The 22,996-nt window shown below is 41.0% G+C and overlaps 1 protein-coding gene across 1 annotated transcript in view; it reads right to left on the minus strand.

Annotated features, from left to right (window-relative positions):
- Window positions 1–22,996, minus strand: part of Tm9sf2 (transmembrane 9 superfamily member 2) — a 54,006-nt gene that overhangs the window by 13,621 nt on the left and 17,389 nt on the right. The window contains exons 3-11 of the mRNA XM_028868268.2: window positions 20,348–20,441; window positions 16,550–16,677; window positions 11,499–11,628; window positions 9,836–9,960; window positions 8,196–8,307; window positions 7,087–7,166; window positions 6,166–6,274; window positions 3,144–3,276; window positions 1,314–1,433 (exon numbers count right to left, since the gene is read on the minus strand). Coding sequence (XP_028724101.1) covers window positions 1,314–1,433; window positions 3,144–3,276; window positions 6,166–6,274; window positions 7,087–7,166; window positions 8,196–8,307; window positions 9,836–9,960; window positions 11,499–11,628; window positions 16,550–16,677; window positions 20,348–20,441 — 1,031 coding nt within the window. The remainder of the gene's footprint in view (window positions 1–1,313; window positions 1,434–3,143; window positions 3,277–6,165; window positions 6,275–7,086; window positions 7,167–8,195; window positions 8,308–9,835; window positions 9,961–11,498; window positions 11,629–16,549; window positions 16,678–20,347; window positions 20,442–22,996) is intronic.

A 22,996-nucleotide genomic window follows, 5' to 3' on the forward strand; every position in this document is an offset into this window, starting at 1 on the left:
ATTATAAAAATCTCATATGAATTCAGTTATGTAGACTGTGAATTTACTGTTGAGTTTAATAAGAAACACAACTCCAAACTTCAAACTATTCTGTTTTTAATGTATTTTATGTCTACGAGGGCCTTGCCTGCATGTATGCATGTGTACTTGTGCTCACGCCTGGTACCAGACATCAGAAGGTGTTGGAGCCCTGGGTCTGGAGTAGCAGATGTTTTTGAGTGACCATGTGGGTGTTGGCAACAGAACCCACATCCTCTATAAGACCAACAAATGCTCTTAACTACTGAGCCACCTCTCTAGCTCCTCAAAACATTTTTAAAGCACAAGCAATCACATAAAACGTGGTTTAAAAAAATCCTTTTAGCAATCAGAGTTCTTCTGCAGGGGCCTATGACACCAGCTCTCAGTAATGTTCCGACTGTCTAATGAGACTCTGACCTGAGCAGGGAGGTGTGAGGGTGGAGAGACATTAGCAGAAGGTCTGGGAGGGGTGATGTGGATGGAGAGAGAAAGGTATAGAGGAGCAGAGTCTGCCTAGGAACTCAGAGAAGCCTCTGTGGCTGAAAATAAGGCTGGTATGAGGCAAGCAGGGTTCTGACCGTATCTCACACGTACTAACATGCCTAGGTCCCATGTCCTTCAGTGAAGAGCACAAGGAGAAGAGCAAGGACAGAAGTTGGGAAGTAACCCTGAACCCCACCCACCCCCACCCACACTCTTAACAGGACCTGACAGGGAATCAAGTCTAGCTTGAGGTCTCCCAATCCCACCCTATGGTCACCCAGGCAACTCTACAGTGTTTCACCTCCAATCTTCTTCCCATCAGCAGACCTCAGGGAACTAAAGACAGGGCTTCAGCATGCCTAGGCACAGCTAACTGCCACCTTCTTTGACCTAAGCTGCCAACCACAGCTGTGGCCCTGACCCTTTGTTCTCTGAACTCTGCTTTACCTCTGAAGGGAAGAGACAGAAACTAATGACACAATGTTACTTCCTTCAGGGGCTCCCCCAAAATGACATCTTTGTTTACTTTAGTTTATAAATGTTAAATTGGTATGCTGTTTTGTTCCACCCCAAAAGCTAACACTTTCAAGGAAAAGGGAGAGGGACAGCAGGTAAGCAGCATCACAATGGCTTACGCTACTGTCAAAGCATTTGAGAGACAAATCTACAACAGCCATCCATTAACTAAGAAACCACTATCCAGGTTCCTATCTAGAAACCTGTGATATCTGCCCAGGCAGTGCCACCCCCACCCCGTCGGAAGCACAATGGTGGCAGACTCAGCTGCAGTCCTTACGGCCTTTACTTACACTTGTAGAATCTGGCAGCAACATAGCCAGCAGGTGTGCCCAGCAACACCCACAACACCACAGCACATGTCATCAGGGCTCCTCGATTGGCAGGAGACAAGAATCCCAGACAAGCAAAAACTAAGAAACAACCATTGAAAGTGGAAAATGTTATTACTCTGCTTCCTTTGTTATGAAATGGTAGAATACTTTTGTTTTTTCTATAAGAAAACAAATACAACCTCATGAAAAACACACAGCCCCACGCAGCTAGTGATGGGTGACATATACATGAATATGATCCTGAATGGAGCTAGCTCCACTGGGGAGGCTCCCATGGGTCCAGAAGATTCCATCTAGGTAGTTCCTGATAAAACGCTAATTCAGAACAACATCCTCAAGTGCCATTTCTGGGCTGAGTCCATCTTGGTTCTCTGGTGGCATCATGCTAGCCCCTGGCTTACTAAGATTTTTTATGCTGCTTTCTCCAGGCCTACCTGGAGAATACTAAGTCTAAGCAGTCTAATACTCTTAAAAATCCTATCTATCCTATCAAAGCCATTATCTCCTTAGTTGTTATTACATTAAAACAACAACAGCAAGTACTACCTAGTCTTCAGAATAAACCTAGCAACCTGAGTGTAAAGCCTGAAGGTGTGAACTGTGGCTTTCAAATTTACTCAGATATCCGGCATTTAGAAATGTAGTTATTCCCACTACAGAATATGCAGGCAGGCGGTAGTGGCATACACCTTTAATCCCAGCGCTAGGGAGCCAGAGGTAGGAGGATCTCAAAACAAACAAGCAAACCAACAAAATAACAACAAAAAGCCATCATTTTACTGACAGAAACTTACTTCTGTTGACTGTGGCTCACACTATATCCCGCACTGGGGAGCAGGAGCAGGGGCACTACTGTGAATTTGAGGCCACCATGCCTACAGACTGAGTGTCCAGGCCAGCTCAGGTTACAAAGGAATACCTTGTCTCAAAAAAGTAAAACTAAACAAAAGACTACATACACTATTACATATTTGACCTGTAACCAAACAAGAAAAAAATTTAAAAGGTCATCTGTGAATTTTGTTTGTTTGTTTGAGACAGGGTCTCTCTGTGTAACCCTGGCTGTGTTGGAACTCAAATAGGCTGGACTCCTCTGGCCCCTGCTGGGATTAAAGGCTGTCTGTGGATTCTTTCAGTAACAACATTTGTTACTTGCCACCAGGAGCTGAACTCAACAAGTAAAACTATGGCTTAAAAATACACACACAATGCAGAAAAGTCCATTCATAAACAGTTTCTCTTACAGAAAAGAAAAGAGTATTAATGAACCCTAGGGAGCAGTCTCAGAGTGACCTGCATCTGACCAGTCCCTCTAAGGAGATCTATTTCACCGATAAAACTTTCTGCAATAAAATTTTTCAAGATCCCCAGGTGGCTCAAGAGACCCTATAGTTAGGGAACATTGCCAAAAAAGAAGTTACTTCCTAAATTCCCCCATGAGAAAACACTACAAAAACTCCCTTTTCACCCCTAGTTCCCTCTCTTTTCTATCCTGGGTGCTGCAGATCCATGGACTCCTAGCTGCCTGCTCCTTCCTCTGGAGCTGGATGGAACAGCCAAACTGAGTGGCGCTGGCTCCAGTTGGGTCTCTAAGGACCTGCATATCTGTAGCCCAGTTGGAGGAAGACACCCCATCAGCCTCTGGGTGAATCTAACCTGTCCCCAAGGTGCTCAGAGACAAAGAACACAGAATTTGAAAGTCAAAGGCTCTTAGCACACCCACTTCCCACAGGAAAACTTAATTATTCAGACAAAGTATTTTCTTTTTAGTCTTCATTTAAAACTTACACAGAGTGACAAAAGTCATAATTAAGATCTGTGTCCCGGATCCTAGAAAGACTGACAGCAGCATCCCCTTTCTTGGAGGACGGAATATATCACCATGAACTAATTTCCAGCCAAATTCTTCCTGGGCGTCCTCCTACAAAAACAAACAACTCAGTTCAGCATGTCACATGGGAACATTTTGATCTGTTTACTATTGGATATGCTGCTATACATTTCTCAAACTTATGCTAATTACTTCAGTTATGAAGAACAGAACGTTAAACATGGAGTTTTAAACAGCTTTCTAGAATTGTTTCTACCACACACAAGGCCCTCTGTAAGATCCTCAGCACTGTCAAGGACAAGAGACTGAGGCTGGAGAAACTTTACAGACAACATGATTCTGTGTAAACAACGAACTGGGGAGTAAACCTAGCTGTAACATGTTTGTACTGCACGCCCAAACTGCATCTGTCTTACACGTATGTACTGAATCAACAGCTCTCCCTGACTGCTTGACAGACATGATAAACACAACTACAGAATCCTCATCCCACCAAGTCTCCTCTGGATGAAAACACCACCTGCCAACTGCTCAGCCTCCCAAACCCGGAGTCATCCTCCTCTTGTGCCTCAGCATCACAACATGCCCACATGTCACACTCCCTCCTCCTCTTTGGTTCAGTTACACTCAACAGGCCTGTTTCTGCGGTTGTTCCCGTTTAGCTGATCCTTAGTACAGCCGTCAGAGGGACCCTTCTAACCAATTATAAGTAGCTGGACCAGAAACCTGGGGGTCATCCACTGGCCCTCTCTGGCTTCTGTATTCTCTAGTACTAGCTCCACCTACTTCTTAAATACCCCCTGGATGTATCTGTCCCTCCTTTCATTTTGGGGAGATATGTAACACTTGCTGGACTGGTCTCTGCATTTCTAATCTCATCCTGCTCCAAACAATTCTCCAGGTAACATCCAAAGCGGTTTTGCTAAAATACAAACACAGCACATTGCGGCTGTTTCAAATTTTTCAGCAGTTTCTCAATGACCTTTCTTCACTGCAGCTTCCTAGTCCTGTGGAACGTGCTCCACCGGCTACTTCAGCCATTCCTCTTGACAGTCCTCTAGGCCCATCTGAATACCTCTCATAAATACCCATTTAAACCCTCTATCCTTTTAACCAGTGGGCAGTGCTACTGCTAATACATCATATTTTTGTTTTTAGTAAACATAAAACAACTGAAACTCAATATGTCTTAGAGTTGTATGTAGATAGGACTCTAGCTCAAGATAACAGTAATGAACAAAGTATGTCCCTTTTTGTACAGAACACTTGACATGCATTTTGGTCTTACTTCCAGGACATTACACAGAATACAAAGCTGATGTATTACTAAACATACAAGGCCTCTTAAGAGATTAAATAAAATTTAACCTGGGATTGGTTTAATAAAAACTGGAGGATGGGGAGGGGAGGTTAGAATCTATAATCATGTCTGAACCTGAGTTGGCAGATGCTGGGTTTACTGATTTCTTTGCTTTGTAAATGTTTGTTTAAAACATAGGAGGCTGAGACACACACACCCCTCTTTCCAGCTGAGCTAGTGTTAAATAAAGGACTGCTTCGGGTTACTTTTTATTTACTGGATAGATACTTGGGGGCTGGAGAGATGACTCAGTGGTTAAGAGCACTGACTGCTCTTCTAGAGGACCTGGGTTCAATTCCCAGCACCTACATGGCAGCTCACAACTGTCTATAATTCCAGTTCAAGGAGACCTGACACCCATGGCAAAACACCAAAGCACATAAAAAAAACCCTGCAATTAAAAAAACAAACAAAAAACACAACTAAGTGTGTGTGGCACAGACCTCAAAGCCCAGTACTAGTGAGACTGAGTAAAGATTACAAATTTAAGGCCAGCCTGGGATATATAACAAGACTCTGTCTCAAAAACAAAACAAACAAAACAAAAACCACAAAACAACAACAAAGAACAGCTAAATTTTGTCCAAAGTGCAAGGGCTTCTTTTTCTGGGGAAAAAAATCTATGTGACCTAGGTTCTTATTATCCCTGTAGAAACAGTTTACTATTACTTACACACACACACACACACACACACACACACACACACACACACACACACCCCTTGCAACTTTGCTTCTTTATTCTAATACCATTTTGAACCTTCTTTTCACGCTATATTCAGTTGCCTCACTGTTGTTATTAAGTGTCTAGTATTCTACTGTGTGGATATTCCATAATTTGCCTTCCACAGGGTGCACCGCTCTGCATTTTCACTGGCCATCCAAAGTGTATGTGTTCTCTCAATCATCCAACATGGGTAAAGAAAAGGGGAACAAAGAACACGTAATATGTGCCTTCCTTATTGTGAATGATCACCACTTGGATTTTCTAATTACAGAAATAATTGTATTACTAGCCTGTGTGTCCATGTGGAGGTCAGAGGACAGCTTTCAGGAGCAGTTCTCTCCTTCTGCTGTGGGTTCTGAGGACTGAGCTCAGTCTGTCAGGCTTGCACAGCCAAGTCATCTCCAATGTTTCATTAGGGACATTTCTTATGTCCTTTGCCCAGTTACTTCTTTTCCTTCCAGAGGAATACCTATGCTATCCTAATACCATTCACCAAATAATCTGTTTGTCCATGTTCATGTCCTTTAAGCCTTCAGTTTCGAATTGGTACAGAAAGTGTTTCCTTGTCAACTCTTCATCCTTCTCTCTCTGAACTGTTTCCATTTACTCACAGTCTGCGAAGTTATCTCCGCAAAAACTGCTTCAGTGTAGATCTGTTTGTGGCCATGTATTTTTGTTCATAGACAAAAGCGTCTCTCAGTTCATCTCTCAGTTCAAATAAGCAAAGAATTCATTTTATTTATATGTTTGGGAAATACTTGAATCTATGGATTTTCTGTTTTGGAAAAATTTTAGCTCTTATTTTTTCATATATTTCACATTCTGCAACTGAAGGTTTCCACATCTGAAATTTCTGTGGTATCTAAAGACTAAATGAAATGTTTCCACTTACCGTAGAGTCCATCTGGTTATATCTGGCAATATCTTTATGTAGTGTGCGTAACATAATCATGGCTACCATCCCAGATAAGAAGAGAACAATAACCAAGGAGTTCATGATGCTGTGGGAACAAGCACATCAGGATGGAACTGCAGCTTAGGCACAGGACAGCGGACACGAAAACAGCTCCGTCAGGGCGGCCACGGCGCACGCCCTTAATCCCAGCAGATCTCTGAGTTCCAGGCTAGCATGGTCTACAGAGCGAGTTCCAGGGCTACACAGACTATATAATATACAAAACTGTCCACATTTAATCACACCTCTTCTCCAAAAACAACACCAACAACCCCCGCCCCAGCTCAATCAAAATAAAACAACCCCACCCCCCCACCCCCCACCCCCAGACAGGCTTTCTCTGTATAATAGGCCTAGTTGTCCTGGAACTCGCTTTGTAGACCACACTGGCCTCGAATTCAGAGATCCGCCTGCCTCTGCCTCCCGAGTGCTGGGATTAAAGGCCCGTGCTCCCTCCCTCGATCTCTCATCCTTTATCATTCCACTCCCATGAGCTAAACATGTCTAGATGAAGAAACAGATGGCCCGCCTAGACAAACACCTCATGGCTTAAAGCAGGGGCTCTCAACCTGTGGGTTACGACCCCTTTGGCAAACCTCCCTCTAAAAGTATTTACATTATGACTCATAACAGTAGCAAAATTATAAAGTAGCAACAAAAGTAACTTTCTGGTTGGGGGTGGCTCCAGCATGAGGAAGTGCACTCAAGTGCTGCAGCATCAGGAAGGCTGAAGCACTGGCTTCAAGTCAGGCGCTGAACTCTAGTCTAGAGCACAAACACACTGAACAGGGCTGGAGAGGGGGTGAAATGCTCACAGGGATGAGCAGAAAGCCAAAGGCAGACGATCTGCACTCTTACCTAAACCACTGAATGTGGGTATGAGGCATAGACTCCAAAATATAGTCCCATCTAGATGCCCATCTGATGTTTTTCTGTTCCTGGAGGGGGAAGAAAGAAACTCTAAGCATCTTCAGACAAGGTACATTAAGAATCTGAAAATTCTCTTCAATAGTTCACCCTCCTATTCAGTCAACACCAGCAATTTTAACAGCAGTACCTGAGTTACTAGTGAGGATAAGGTAGTTTTAGATTTATTCAAATCTAGTGCAAACAGAATGAAACTAAGCCATGAATTTAAAACAAAAAACAAACCCAAGAGGCCTGGCAAGAATTGCAGCAATAACTACATGTTTGTATTTTAAAAGTCCATCTCTAAATTATAGCTAGTACAAGTCTATTTTCAATGCCAAAATCCAGAGCTGTATTTAATTTCTTGAGAAAATAACAGAACAGAATGAGTTCTTCTTTACACTGTACCTATGGGATAACTAACAAGACCACGGTTAGAACCCAGGTCCACTAAACATCTGGCAAATGCCACTCACACTGGGGTTTTACCTAAAAACACAGACTGCTTATTGTGCTGGCCTTGAGAGTTAAATACTACACATGGGGAACATTGAACATCACAACTATATTAGCTAGTCAAGGTAAATATTTAAAAGCAGAGGAGGAATTCTTCCCCACACTTTTGACAATCACCTTCTCTTTCGTCCTAAGGAACTTCTCCACTGACAAAAACATCTCTTAAGAAAACCTCCCAACATGCCACTCTCCATTTAAATTGATACCCTCATGCTCATTATGAAAAGGATGGTGCCTCCCACAAACTTCTAACATGCCTGGCATTTCATATCACCTTCTATACCTATTTCTTGCAGCTTGTCTTACATGCATCTCTTAATTGTAAGACACACTAAACACAATTAATTCTCCAACTTCCTCTATCTTTTCATTTAAAACAAAATTTAGTTTTAGGAATGATTATGTTGTTTGGTGCACTGACAGGCTATTCTAAAAAGCAGCTCATTAAAAGCTTATCTATTCATTAGTATTTTTAGTTAGGTTAAATGGCACATATTTAAAACCAATTTCTGAATTATACTAAAGATTAAAAACAAACTTACCTCAAAACTAATAGAGTAAGTATAGGCAATTTTGATCTCCCCAGAAGCCTTGTTACTTATATCCATGGGGGGTCCAGAGCAGTCTGGTTTATCTATATGAGTATGTTTGAAGCTGTGGGAAGAAACATTTTGGCAAGATAATGATAAAGTTCACTTTAGAAAAAGAGGTAAAATACAGGTCATAAATTCTCTCTATATTTCAGAATGCACTGACCATTAAAGATGACATCATTCATACCATATTATAAAACTCGTCTCAAATTTGACTATTTGTGTGTGTGTGTGTGTGTGTGTGTGTGTGTTGAAGTTGTGGAACACTTTTGAGGAGCCAGGCCTCTCCTTCCACCATGGATTTCCTTGGAAAACACTTTTACAACTGAGCCATCTCATTGGTCCTCACATCACACTTCACAGCATATTTACTGCATGGAAATAATGGGATTCAATTATAAACAAAAATCTGAACCCTTTCATTTAAAAGAACACAGAAGCCCCACTCCTCTTTTAAGATAGGATCTTACCACTGGGCGGTGGTGGCACACACCTTTAATCCCAGCATTTGAGAGGCAGAGCCAGGCAGATCTCTGTGAGTTCGAGGCCAGCCAGTCCAGATTGAGATCCAGGACAGGCACCAAAGCTACACAGAGAAACCCTGTCTTGAAACACCCCCACCCCCAAAAGATAGTGTCTTGCCACACTGCTCATGCTGGTCTTGATTTCTAGACCCAAGTGACCCTCCCGTTTCAACCATGTGCTGGGACTACAGGCACATGTCACGGGGACTTTCAAATTAACTGCATTTTAGTATGCCATGCATTGCTTTACCACTAATAGTGTGAAAACACGGCTAACTCAGTGGCAAGAAAAGTCATGGAAAAAATACAACCCAGAACCAAAACAAGTGCTTTATTTTCTTTCTTTCTTGAGACAGGGTTTCTCTGTGTAGCTCTAGCTGTCTTGGAACTCACTCTGTAGCCCAGGCTGGCCTCAAACTCAGAGATCTACCTGCCTCTGCCTCCCGAGTGCTGGGATCAAAGGTGTGCACCACCATGCCTGGTTCAAAACAGGTCCTTTTACCTTAATACCGGGACAACCTCAAAAGACTCCCTTGCAAAGGCTGACATGGAGACTTTCAAATGATAGTTCCAACAGCTACATGGGCCTCAGGGCAGGAAAGCTTTCTGTCACTGAAGAGATGCTCTTTCTACCACAAACCACTCAGTGTGAAAATTTCTGAACAAAAAACAAAACAAAATGCAGAAAGGAAGGCATCTCAATCTGACCACTTCCCTATTACAGAGAAATAATAATTGCTGTTTCTCTGGGCAGCCTCTAAAAATCTCAGAAACATTATACTGAATGAAGGGAGTTCTCACTGTAATTAATTTGTAAATGTCAGAATAATGATTAAGAAATAAGCGCTTGATCTCAAAATACTTATTCTTTAGATCTATGTTTCACTTGTGCCTGTTTTACTGGGGTGAGGGGAGTTGTTGAGGCCAGGCTAGCTTAGAACTCACAATGCTTTGCACTCACCTCAATCCTCCTACCTCAACCTCCCAAAGTGCTAAGATTCTAAGTGTGAGCCACCACACATGGCTGCAGTAATTTTTGTTTCTTTAACCTACTTGTGTATTTACCTTTTTGGTTCAAGTTTAGCAGCTACTAATCTTGCTCCCATGGACCCAGTTTCAACAACATGATAATGTATTTTGATGTCAACATGATTGAAGATGTAGAAAGTATCTCTTTCATGGAATTCTGACTGTGAAACAGAACTTAAAGTTAAAGACAGAACACTGCCCACGGGAGAATCAAGCATAGTACTTCACAATGACTACAGTAACAAATAGACACTTAAGTTCAAATGAAATTTTAATCCTTCCCTATTAAAATGCTAAGGCTTTAAGTTTGAAGTCCTTATAAGCCAAAATTAAGTGGAGAAGGTAAATGATGCTTTCTAAGGTTTTAATTTTACATAAAACTATTATCTGCTTAAACTAGGTAACTAGTATTTTATTGCTTTTCAATTACAGTAACATGTTAAAAAAAGAAATACTATGAATATACAAAACTGTCCACATTTAATCACACCTCTTCTCCAAAAATCTGTAATCTGTTTAAATAAATAACCTAACCTACTCAAGTACCTTTGCTCAACTTTCACAAGAGGATTAATCAATATAATGAGATTGATGCTAACTTACCAGATCATATCCATTAAGAAAGTACATCAGAGAGTCTGAGTATGCGAACACCTCATACACCCAGTGTTAATAATAACAATACAGAATTAGTGGCTATTACATATTGATCTTAATAACAATTCCATATCAATGCCCCTGCTCTTAGTACTCCAATTTCATCATAAAAGCAGGACTTAAGACAAACAGGTCTTAAAAAAGTATATTCTCAAGCTTTTGTGAAATAAATTCATTAACTTGGGGAGAAGCCTCTGACACCCCAGGATCTACAGGGTTTAGTGCAGAAGACTGACACATCAGAGGCTCCTCCCTCGGAGCCCCACCACCACTAGCAGTTTTTCCTTGCTTCCTTAATCACTCTACCTCCGCTCTAAAAGTGTTTTACGGCTAGACCTTTTTAAAAGTTACATTTTATTGTATATGTGTGGGAATAAGTGTGGAGATCTGAGGAAAACCTTGGGGGTCAGTTATCTCCTTTTTCCATATGGGTTCTGGGAACTGAACTCAGGTCATCAGGCATATTTACCTACTGAACCATCTCACCAGTCCTGAGTCTAACTTTTTTTAAAATTAAAAACATTTTTTAAAAGATTTATTTTAGTGGGGCATAGCGGTGCATGCCTTCAATCTCAGCACTCAGGAGGCAGAGACGGGCAGATCTCTAGGAGTATTTGAGCATTGTATGTGTCTTGAGTGCCAGTGTTCTTGCAAGCCAGAAGAAGTCTCCCGGAACTGGAGTGCTAGGCTTTTGTGAGCCACCTGACATGGGTGCTGGGACTCAAACTCAGGTCCTCTGCAAAAGCACTATGCAGTCATAAGAGGTGAGCCGTCCCTCCAGTCACAGAATCCAACTTTTAATTGAGTTAGAATAAAAACTTAGCCCTTAACACACAACTATCATAAGAGACTGTAAATGTTGAACTGAATCTGAATTATTTTAATTCTAGAGTTAAATTTGCAGTTTTAATCTGCCTTAAATTTAAGATCTAAGTAATGTGCTTGAGAACATCTAACTGTATTCATTCTATGCCTGTAACAATTTTGTTTAAAGATCAAATTCTCCTTCTAAAAAGCAGTGTAAAGTTTACCACAGACTTACACTAATAACACAGGCATCTTTTGCATGGCCTTTATCTGTAATGTAACAGCCAATAGGAAATCCAGGATTACAGAACCTCTGACCATCTTCGACATCATAACACCACGTTACAGGCATGTTATCCACAATCCTGTGCACGTAAGTACAAGTCAAGTTAGAAGAGAACCTAGTAAACACAACTTAGTAAGTATTGCTTAAATCAACGTCATCATTTTATAAAATGTAAACATTTCTAAATGTCTTTTTTGTTTTGGTTTGGCTTTTATTGAGTCAAGGTTTCTCTGTGTAGCCCTGGCTGTCCTGGAACTCACTCTGTAGACCAGGCTGGTCTTGAACTCAGGAGTCCGCCTGTCTCTGCCTCCTGAGTGCTAGAATTACAGTTGTGAACCACTACTGCCTGGCTTCTAAATGTCTTAGGATTCCAAATTAAAAAATGTTTTGATGAAATCTATGATACACTGTGTAAGAACAGATTTTTCACAGGCTTTGAAACTATAAATGCATGTAGGAGTTCTATCAATCAGCCTATTGTAGCTGTGAATTTAATGACATCATCTAGGTACTTGAGCATAACTTTTACCTTCAGCAGAGCACTTGAAGCTTGAAACAGGTGCAGAGCAATGTATCTGGCTCCTTAGGAGCTTATTAGATAAACATAAATGGTGTTTATTACAGCAGCTCAACATAAAGACAAAGAATATAGCTGCGAGATGAAATTTAACTAAAGAGCACAGAATATAAGTGGAAATTACAGTATTTTCTCTTAAAACTTATAAATCCAAGTGACTTATAAAAGAAATATTGCTATAAAGCAAGAGAACAAAATCTTTCAAAGTTTATAGTGAAAAAGCATTAAAAGAATAATGAAGTTCTGTAGCATTGTGAAGTTGCATTATAGTCTAGGCATGTGGTCCTCTATGCTTAGAACACACTGCAGGGTACAAAATAAAAAATTAGCCAAAATATACTAGCTGTATTACAGTCATAAGACTACACTCCAGGGCATGTTTTATTTTTTAATTAATGTGTGCCCTAGGAAGTAAAATTATGACTCTATATTCACCCAAGGTGTATGTTAATGACCTAATAAAACATGCCTTGTCATATTTAAGTGCTACTTAATAGCACTCTGTGTACCAAATTTTAGAATCACCTATACTGTTAAGCTGTTTATTATTATACCCCAAAGACTATAACATTATAAAATATTAGAAACATAAAACAATGCTATATAAATAATTCAGAGTTTTGTGGGGAACTAAATAATCAGTCAGTTGCTTTAGATAGAATGAAGTATAACCAGTGAGTGCATACAGCCAACACAGAATGTCTTTATGCTAGCCAACTAGAAAGAAAATGCCATAAAAATTAGAGTGCTAGCTGCAGTAAGGAAGTCAGAGGCAACTGGGGTTTAAAAAAAAAAACATTTCACTTATTTGTAATTTATTTAATGTCTTGATGTTAAAAGCTATTTGAGTTATTAGAATGTACTAAACAGAAAGAGAAAGCCTTAGAAATCAATGTAAGAAAAATTTAAGAATATCATTTAAAATGACTGCTTTCCTAGGTATGTCAGAAAGCAGTACTTAATTTCTAACACAAAATAATTCAACCCTATTTCCAATTTGCCACAGTGCAAAAGAGTGTGGAAGAAGAATGCAAGGGTAACAGTGGGTGACTGGTCTAACTGTCTACAGAAAGAACTCCTTCAGTGTAGAGGAAGCTTCCTCCCCACATTCCAGGGCCGCTGTGGGAAACACTGCCACCAACAGTACTTCAGTATAAAGAACTTAATTTTACCAACAATTCATTTATAAAAGCTGTTCATTAGACTGGAAAGACCAAAACTGTAGCAAAAAGGAATGAAACTTGGCAATAAAGTCCTACTGTGTGGTTTAACACAGCAGATTTACATTAATGAAGACTGCAGTTTTGAAAACTGCACATGACTCCCCTTTGTTGGACTGGTAGGATCTGAGGTGAAATGTGCTCAGGTCAGCTTCAAAGTCCCTTTCTATACCATGAGCTGCAGTGTAAAGGTTCTATGTCATTGAACTGAAAGTACTAAGGCAACTAGTTGAGTATGACTGTATTTGTAAAACACCTTTTGTAAAAAGGGTTGGGGTACAGCTCAGTCGTACAGTGCTTTCTAAGCATGAGTAAGACCCATACTTGGTCTTCAGTAACACACGTGCCCCCCCCCAGGCAGAGGGACAGTGGGTAGCACAGCTGAAGGGGATCAAAACAGGCTCTGCAATGACGGAGCTGCTCCAGCTATAATAAAGTCAGCCCCAAAGATCTCAAACCTACTTTTAATGACCCAAGTAAAAACGGAAAAGTACTCAACTCAAATAAGAAAACTAGATCCCATTAACCTTTCTCTATAACGAAAACGATGAAATTATGTATATGGTTACAATGTTCTGTAGGGAAAAAAAAAAAGGAATCTGACCTGGGAAAATGCCTAGTGTTTCTTTAAACAAGAGAAGCACGTAACAGAATAAAGAGCACAGTGGTATGTCAGCTTTGTTATTTTCTAACTACATCCGCCCTTTTACATACCCACAGATGCAGAAGTCTGAAAACAGGCAGCAACATACAGTGCTACCCAGGAGGGGACAGAATAATAGTTGGCAGTGCCAGACAACTCTTACTTGCTATTTAATATTTTTCTGTACCACTTGTGGGTTTTTTTGCAAGCGTATACTGCTTAATAATTTAGAAAATAATCATAGCCTCCCTAAAGCAGCTTGGTACAACGAATAAAATGAAATGAACTACAAATCACAATAAGGTTCCATAAGAATTCAGTACTTCTGAAGGTCTTTCAAATTCTGAGAGACACATTTAATTTCTGCCAGTTCTGCTTAAAGTCAAGTTATTTAGCATAAACCTTCTAAAATAGAAACATACTCAACTCAGTTTCAGTAAACCCACCATTGAGAATCAATGTTTCCAAAAATAGAGTGACCTGGGGCTCAAGGACTAAAGCCTAGAATTACTAGTCTCCAAATTCCTGTTCATGATGCAGACCTGATATTACAAACTTTCCAATTCAACAGCAAAAACTATTATTTATCAGTACTTTTCCAGTTGACTTTTTAAAGCCGTCATTTGTTGGCAAATGCCTTTACAAACTGCTTAGTAAATTGTACTAGTGAACACCTTGAACTCTGTAAACTACTTTAAACAGCTTTTCTTCCTAGTAACGTATATATCCTGGCATTGAAATAGGACCTAGAGTAATTGCAAAGATTAGCTAGATTTCTCAGTATCTTCCCGTATGGGTGCTGCTGAGGATCAATGCTTCTGTTCTCTCTCTCACCTACAGAACTGGGACAGAACCATGTAAGGAAGGGCCTTGCACATTCTGCCACCAAACCACACCCCTAGTTCCTGCTTCCATTATCTCCAGGACCCAGAGTCTAAGCAGTACGCTCAGAACAGAATGGTACAGAGAGAGCTAAAATAATCACAGGCCTGAGAGGTCTGTGCTTCAGTCAACAAATGAGCCACTAGAATAGATGAAGGTGAGAAGGGCTAAGTGAAACAAATACTAAAACAGGACTTTATTCTTTTAAGCATAAAGAATACTTTGAAGGAAAGAAAGCAACCAAGTAAAAATGGCTCCCAACTCCCACTGGTCTAGCACTGTGTCTGCATAGCAGCTTAGGTAGTGAGGCCTCGGTACCAGGACCATCAGCACCACTGACATGATGCACCACACGCTCCTGGCGGCACTCCTTCCTTCCCTCCCTCCCTCCTTCCTTCTTCTCCGAGGGCCCTGCTTGTCTAAGGACACTTACTTCAACAGGGCTCAAGGCCCGGTGTTGATCAGAATAAACCAGCTGACCAACAAGCTCATGAATGGACACATGCTCCAAGACTTCCCTGACTAGGAATCCTTTGCTTTGAGCCTGGCACACGGGAATTGAGCAGACAGTGGTGAGGGGCCATAGTACCCCAAGTCTGAACTGGGGTCCAAAGCCCCTCATCTTCCTAGGAGTGTATAAACTTTCCAGCTTGAGACACCAACACCACATTCAAGGCGTGAAGAAGAGAGAATGCTGGTAAACCAGGAGCAACCTAGTTTCTATAAAGGAAAAACTCACATGAATCTACACAAACCACAGGCATGTGTAAGTAGAATTATTTTGAAAAAGGTGGATTTGGAGAGCCTTTAAAGTGTTTTACATTTGAATACTTGATGGGGAAATGTCATTCTGTAGGCTGGAAATATGTATTGCTCTGGTTGGTTGATAAATAAAGCCATTTGGCCTATGGCAAGGCATTTTAGAGGCAGGCAGGAAATTCAAAGAGAATTCTAGGAAGAGGAAAGCTGAGTCAGCAGACGCCAGCCTGCCGTCCAGGGAGCAGCATGTAATGACGAACAGAGGGAAAGCCATGGAATGCATGGCGACATACAGATTAACAGAAATGGGCTGAGTTTAAGTGTAAGAGGTAGTCAGTGGTTAGCCTGAGCTAATGGCCGAGCAGTTTTAATTAATATAAGCTTCTGAGTGATTATTTTATAAGTGGCTGTGGATCCGTGGGGCTGGGCAAGACTGGAGAAAACTTCAGCTACAAATACTGGATAACAAGTGTATACTACTCAAAATCAAAATGAAATGCTTTTTGGTTTCAACACAAACTGTTAAGAAACTTGTTAATGTTGCACCATGGTTACAAAACATGAAATAGATTTGATCTGTAAGAAGATATTACTTACAAATTTGGTTTTGCTAATGTTCCTTCTCTTGGCCCACAGAATGAAGTAATTAATGGTTTTTCTCTTCCCCACAGCATAAACTTACTCCCGTGCTAACCACACACGACTAAGGAAGCAGTGCCGCAGGGCTGAGTAGGGCACCTGACACAATCGTGATCTACGCACAGAGGAACGACAACACTTTAAACTCCGCATGAGGACTGCTCTGGCAGGGACACAAGTCAGTTAATCTGCTGTATTTGATGCACCTACAAGTGACTTTAATAGACAATGACATTGAAATTTCATCGTAAAAGCCCCGACCGCTGAACCTCTGTCTCACCAGTGATGCTGATAGTTCAGTAGCATACTTTTTTTCAAGAAGTCTAACTTTTGTTTGTCTTCAGCCTTCTCCGTATGGTATGTTTTTGTGCAAACAAGCTTGCAGGTTTCCATCTTATTAAATGTGAACTGTACATAAAGAAAGAAGTAGTATATTAACAAAAATTATCCAAAAAGATACAGGTTTTTCCTAAGACAAGAGAATTTCTTAAGTCATCAATACTGGCGATAAACATCTAAAATCCACTACAGCTCACTCAATTACACTGAAACTTCAATCTGCCTCTCCATAAAGTTAAGTCTGCAACTTTTCTAAAGTTAAGTCTGCAACTTTTCTTATCACAAGTTTTTCTTTCATGTTCTGACGATCTAGAAGAAAAAGGTAGAACAGTTTCCCCATAGGCACATTCTAAACTTCTGGAGCTGACAGCTTCTAGTAACAAGGACCCAAGGTTTCTATGCTGGCGTCCAAGTGGACAGGTAACAATCAAATAAATGTTCGACAGGAGACTCATCAGAGACCACAATGTCATATTTGAACATGTAAAAGCAAAGCAGACATGACCCTTTACACAAGTTTAAAGACTGCTCATTTTCAGAATTCTATTTATAAAAATGATAAAATAAAGATTAGTAATTTTTAAAATCAAATTTAAAAACTATTTAAAAAAATAAACCATAATAATCTGTGATGAAATATTACGTTTCATTTCTAAATAGCCCACTTGACTGCCATTTTTGTTGTTGTTTTTTGAAACAAGGTCTCCCTATGTTACAGTCTGGTCTCACACTGAAGTTCCTCCAATTTTGAGCCCAAAATTTACTTCATGTATATAAATAAACAACATTTGTAGAACATTTTATGATAGGTTCACACTGATTTACTATGAGCCATTTAAGTGTTAATTTTAAAATGTTTTCCTGGGCTGGAGGGTGAGGGGCAGAACACGCTGGCAGAGCACAAGACCAGCAGTGAGCATGAGGCTCTGGTTCACCCTCCAGAACCAAGACCAAAACCAAATATCCTCCTATACAGACTTCTTCGTATTTTTAGAAGCCTGTGACCTATCAACCATATAAATAAACCATAATAATCTGTGATGAAATACTACGTTTCATTTCTAAACAGCCCACATGACTGCCATTTTTGTTGTTTGAAACAAGGTCTTACTATGTTCCAGTCTGGTCTCACACTGAAGCTCCTTCTACTTCCCCCCGCCTCCCAGATGCTGGGGTCTCTGTAGGCGTGCACTACAGCACCTGGCTAGCGGTCTACTTCTGTATGTTATCTACTAACACCCCACACCAGCTGCCGTCCGTCAGCTGATGGCGAATGTTGAAGTGTAGTCCACTGCTGCCACCTGTCAGCCAACAGTTTAATTTTCACCAGCACTACTTCTAAGACAGAGTATTTATACCATTATTTTGAACTTTAAGGTTCATTTTTAGTAAGTGAAAGGTAGTAACACAAAAGCATTCATACTACATAATCAGAGGCACAGATGTCAGAATTAAAGAGACAGACATTACCTCTGCTACCAGTCATACAACAGTCAATCCCACGCCTTAACCTAATGGTGGTAACTGGAGCTAGCTGACCCAATTTCTGTGTTCAACTGTAGAGGAAAGTAAAAAGACCAAAGGAGGGGTAGGGTGTGCATGCGTGCGTTCGTGTGTGCCCACCCCATTTTTGTTTTTTCTGCCTTAGGAAATGAAAATCCCAATCTGTACCCTTTTCCTTAGCTAATTCTCTTTTTTGTGATTTTTGTGTCTATGCTTTGCCTGCACATAGTGCAACCCAAGTATGCAGTGCCCACAGAGGCCAGCAGAGGGTGTCAGATCCCTGAAACTGGAGTTACAACTTTGAACCGCTATGTGGGTGCTAAGAAACTGAACCTCCGTCTTCCAGAAGAGTGTTCTTAATCACTGATCCATCACTCTGAGCCCTCTGGCTCCACTTTCAAAAAACAGGCTGATTCTAAGGGTCTAACTACTCTACCATCTCCTCCCTTCTAACCATCCCTAAGGTCTAAAGTCCTATCTGGATGGCTATAAAATCTCCTAACTACTTCCCAGCTTTTCTCCTTACATCAAGTCTGTTCTCAACATGTCCCCCACAGTGGGTGACTGGTAAGATCCAAGCTTATGCAAAAATCTCCAATTCTGCTCAGATGTGAAGGGCCCAAAGTTTTTGTCATTGTTGTTTCTGATGATGCTAAGGACTGAACCCAGGGTCTCAAGCACTGACCTATGTTTCCTGTATAATGCAGCCCCATCACTCTTTTGCCTTAATCTCCCATACTAGTCTCTGTATCACTCGCTTGCTCAAGTTGTACTGGTTTATTTGGATACCCTGAATACTCCAGGCAAGTGCACACCTGGGGACTGGCATTTGCTTCCTGCCTCTAAAATACTTTCCCTAAGCATTCATGTGGCTTACTCTCTTACTTATTTTTAAGGTCTTTTATTCAAATGTCACCTTCTCAGTGAGGCTTTTTAAATTTACATTTTAAATGTCACCTCTCAGTAAGCCTATTTAAAATTGCAAATTCTCTGTCCACATTCTGTTTTATTTTCAAGAGTTCTTTCCAAGTAATGGACACGACACACTTTAGTTGCCTCCGATCTCCTCCTTGCCATCAAACAGAAGACCTACTGTTATATTCTCCATCTGCAACAGTGCCTGGGGTACACAAAAAGAAGCTAACCAACAAATGCTTAACCCAGAAAACGAATGAGTGCGTGTTCAGTTGTGAAGGAGGCTTTATGACCCATATGTCTTATGCTGTGTTTTTCTGACCTAGACAGAGGTTACAGAAAAGAAGTGGCAAAGCTGAGGAGCGAGGTGGAGTCTCCTCTGCTACTGGTCGTCACTGTTGCTTTTACATGTGCACGCAGATCTCAACACCGATGGCTGGTTTGGAAAGAAAAACTCCACCTCCCAACACCATGTTTTCATATGCCTGAGTCTTCAAGAACCTCTTTCAACTTGGGACTGAAGAATCTAACACTTTTTGGTTTGGGGACAGGACCTTGCTATGTAGCCTAGGATGACCTGGAACTGCCCTTAGCATCCCTACAGGAACATATGCCACCCGCCCTGTTTAACACGGACCTTGTCTAAAGCTCCTGTTGAACATGAAAAATGTTTGGTGCATGTCTCTCTCCATCCTTCTGTTCTACTTTTACCTCATCTCCCGGATAAGGGATTATCACACTTAGGAACAGAGGCAAACTACAGACACTGTTGAGAAACAGAAGGTAACAGATAAAGAGTGACAGAGACAACCTTTTCATGACTAGAAATAAGGCATGCTGCAAGGTGGACAAAAGTCTCCATCCTGTGTCACAACACTAGCTGTGTCAAAGCTCAGTAAGGAAGACCTATCAGTGATACACTACGAAAAGAAGGGTCTTTCTAAACCATGACTTTAAGAAATTACTACTGGGGGCTGGAGGGATGGCTCAGTGGTTAAGGGGACTGGCTGCTCTTCCAGTGGACCAGTTTTGACTCCCAGCACAACACGGCAGCTCACAACAGTCTGGAACTCCAGTTCCAAGGGATCCTTTTGGGAAAAATCAGGCACATTAAGTAGTGCACAGACATACACGCAGGCAAAACACCCACATACTAAAATAAACTTTAAAAAAAAAAGGAAGACAGACATTACTCCTGGGTACAAAACAAAAGAATTGCTCCTTACCTGTGAGGTCTAAGTTATTTGAGACAGTTCTCAAAACAAAAAAGAAACCCCCCCAACTATGACCAAATAATTTTTATTTAATACTAAATACAAACCTTATATGGTGAAGGTTCAATTCTTTCCCCGAATAATACCTGACCAAGATTTTCAGATGGGCGTTTTCCTTCTGATGCTTGGCAAAAATCAAACCTAAGGAAAGAGCATTAACATTTAAGCAGACAAGAAACCGTGAGGGAAGACCCACTGGACGGTCTTGAGAGAGTCTTATTTTAGCAGCTCCTTCAATGAAGAGTGCCAAGCATCACAGTTCCCATCAGAACCAGAAACTTTCTGTATTATATACATCTAAGGATTTAATAAATTTACACATTGTAGCTTATTCTTGTGAAGTTTAATTATAAAATTATTTATAATATATCCTTACTCTTCAGGCATTTTTTTTCCCCCAGGATTAATTTTTTTTTTTTTTTTTTTTTTTTTTTTTTTTTGAGACCTGGTTTCTCTGTTTAGCCCTGGCTGTCCTGGAACTCTCTCTGTAGACCAGGCTGGCCTTGAACCCAGAGATCTACCTGCCTCTGCCCCCCAAGTGCTGAGATTAAAGGTGTGCCAATGCCTAGCTTGTTGTAACTTCTTTTTTTTTTTTTTTTTTTTTTTTTTTGGTTTTTCGAGACAGGGTTTCTCTGTGTAGCTTTGCGCCTTTTCCTGGAACTCACTTGGTAGTCCAGGCTGGCCTCGAACTCACAGAGATCCGCCTGGCTCTGCCTCCCGAGTGCTGGGATTAAAGGCGTGCGCCACCACCGCCCGGCTTGTTGTAACTTCTTAATCGAAATCTTTCCATAGGATGACATTTCCAGAAAATGTACCAATTTATATCTACCTCACCCAGGTATGGTGACCACCCATTCCTTCACTACGAGAACTCAGAATGGTGAAAAAGAACAGCCAGTCACCATAGGATTCTCTTCTATCATTTCTGTGTATTACAGGCCAGCTTTAGTGATGCTCTGCCCCAATGTGACAGCCCAATTTCAATTTCGATAACGAACTGTAGGGCATTCTGTGTTCACTGTGAATAACGTGGGGAGCAGGTGAAACTAGTACCGTGATAGTGACAGGACAGAAGGTCCCTAAGAGGAAGGAGAAGTTCAAGTGAGGAAACACTTAGGCTATGCTGCCCCAAGCAAAGCTCATCTCCTGGATGGATCAGATCCACTGAGTTTTCCTAACAGAACAGAGTCAAGTAGACATGCTGACTCCTTAACAAACAGACACTAGAAACATCACCAAAGGCTCTGTGAGGCAGGCTGTCAACTCAGGGCTTCTGTACTCCTGTTGTGTATCTACCTTAGACAGAGAGATTCTTATGGAGTAATATTTTTTGTATATGCTTTTCAGCATAGTGAAAATTGTCCTTTAGAACTCTTTAAGCCATGAAGAAAAAAAATTTATGATTTATTTTTATTTTATATACACTAGTGTTTTGCCTGCATGTGAGTCTGTGTGAGGGTGTCAGATGCCCTGGAACTGGAGTTACAGGTAGGTTGTAAGCAGCTATGTGGTTGCTGGGAATTGAATTCAGGTCCTCTGGAAGAGCAGCCAATGCTCTTAACCATGAAGCCATCTCTCTAGCCTGAGCAACAGAGAAATTTTAAGTCCATTAGAATCTAGGAACTATGTAACAACCAATATAGGATACAGTAGTTAAGTGATTATGGAGGATTTATGCAGCATATTTCATAACATAACAAATACCACATCTTAGAAAGCCAGAAAATGGCTCACTGGGTGAAGTATTATGAACAAACCTGACAACCTCATTATAATTAGCTAAGCCCACGTAAAGGTGGACAGAGGCCGGGCGGTGGTGGCACACGCCTTTAATCCCAGCACTCGGTAGGCAAAGGCAGGTGAAATCTCTTGAGTTCGAGGCCAGCCTGGGCTACAGAGTGAGTTCCAGGAAAGGCGCAAAGCTCCACGGAGAAGCCCTGTCTCGAAAAACCAAAATAAGTAAATAAATAAAAAGGTGGACAGAGAGCACAGACCCCACAAATACACCTCATACGTGAGATAATAAGAAACAACAACTTTAAAAATCTGGAAAATAAATCCTTATAAATAAGTAACTGGAAAATAAATGGGCTATTCATAATCCCTACAAGTTACAAAAAAAAAAAAAAAAGACTGAAATGACTGCATATTGTCAGGAGAGATGTGAGAACACTGTTGAGAAAGGTACAAATCAAATACAAGCTTACCCTTGTTTAAAATAGAAGTACATGAGTATGGCTATACACATTCAACTGTTCTGAGAAAAAGATGTCTCAGAGACAAAACAGTGGTTCTTTCTGGGGACAGTGTGAAGCAGAATTCTCTTTTAAAATGTACAGGAGGCAGGATGTGGCAGTACATGTGTTTAGTTCCAGCACCTGGGAGGCAGAGGCAGACAGATCTCTGTTGAATTCTAGGCCAGCCTGATCTACAATGTGAGTTCCAGGACAGCCAGGGCTGTTACACAGAGAAACCCTGTCTCAAAAAAACAAAACAAAACAAAGAAGTATACAGGAGAGGCGGAAGAGATGGCTCAGCTCTTTCTCAGGACCTGGGTTCAAGTCCCAGCACCCACATGGTTGCTTACAACTATCTCTAACTCTAGGTTCCAGAGGATCTGATGCCTTCTGACCAAAACCCAGGCATGTGTGGGGTGCACAGATATTCAGGCAGGAAAAAAACCTATACACATAAAT

Source organism: Peromyscus leucopus, chromosome 9, assembly GCF_004664715.2.
Source record: "Peromyscus leucopus breed LL Stock chromosome 9, UCI_PerLeu_2.1, whole genome shotgun sequence".
NCBI classification, from domain to species: Eukaryota; Metazoa; Chordata; class Mammalia; order Rodentia; family Cricetidae; genus Peromyscus; species Peromyscus leucopus.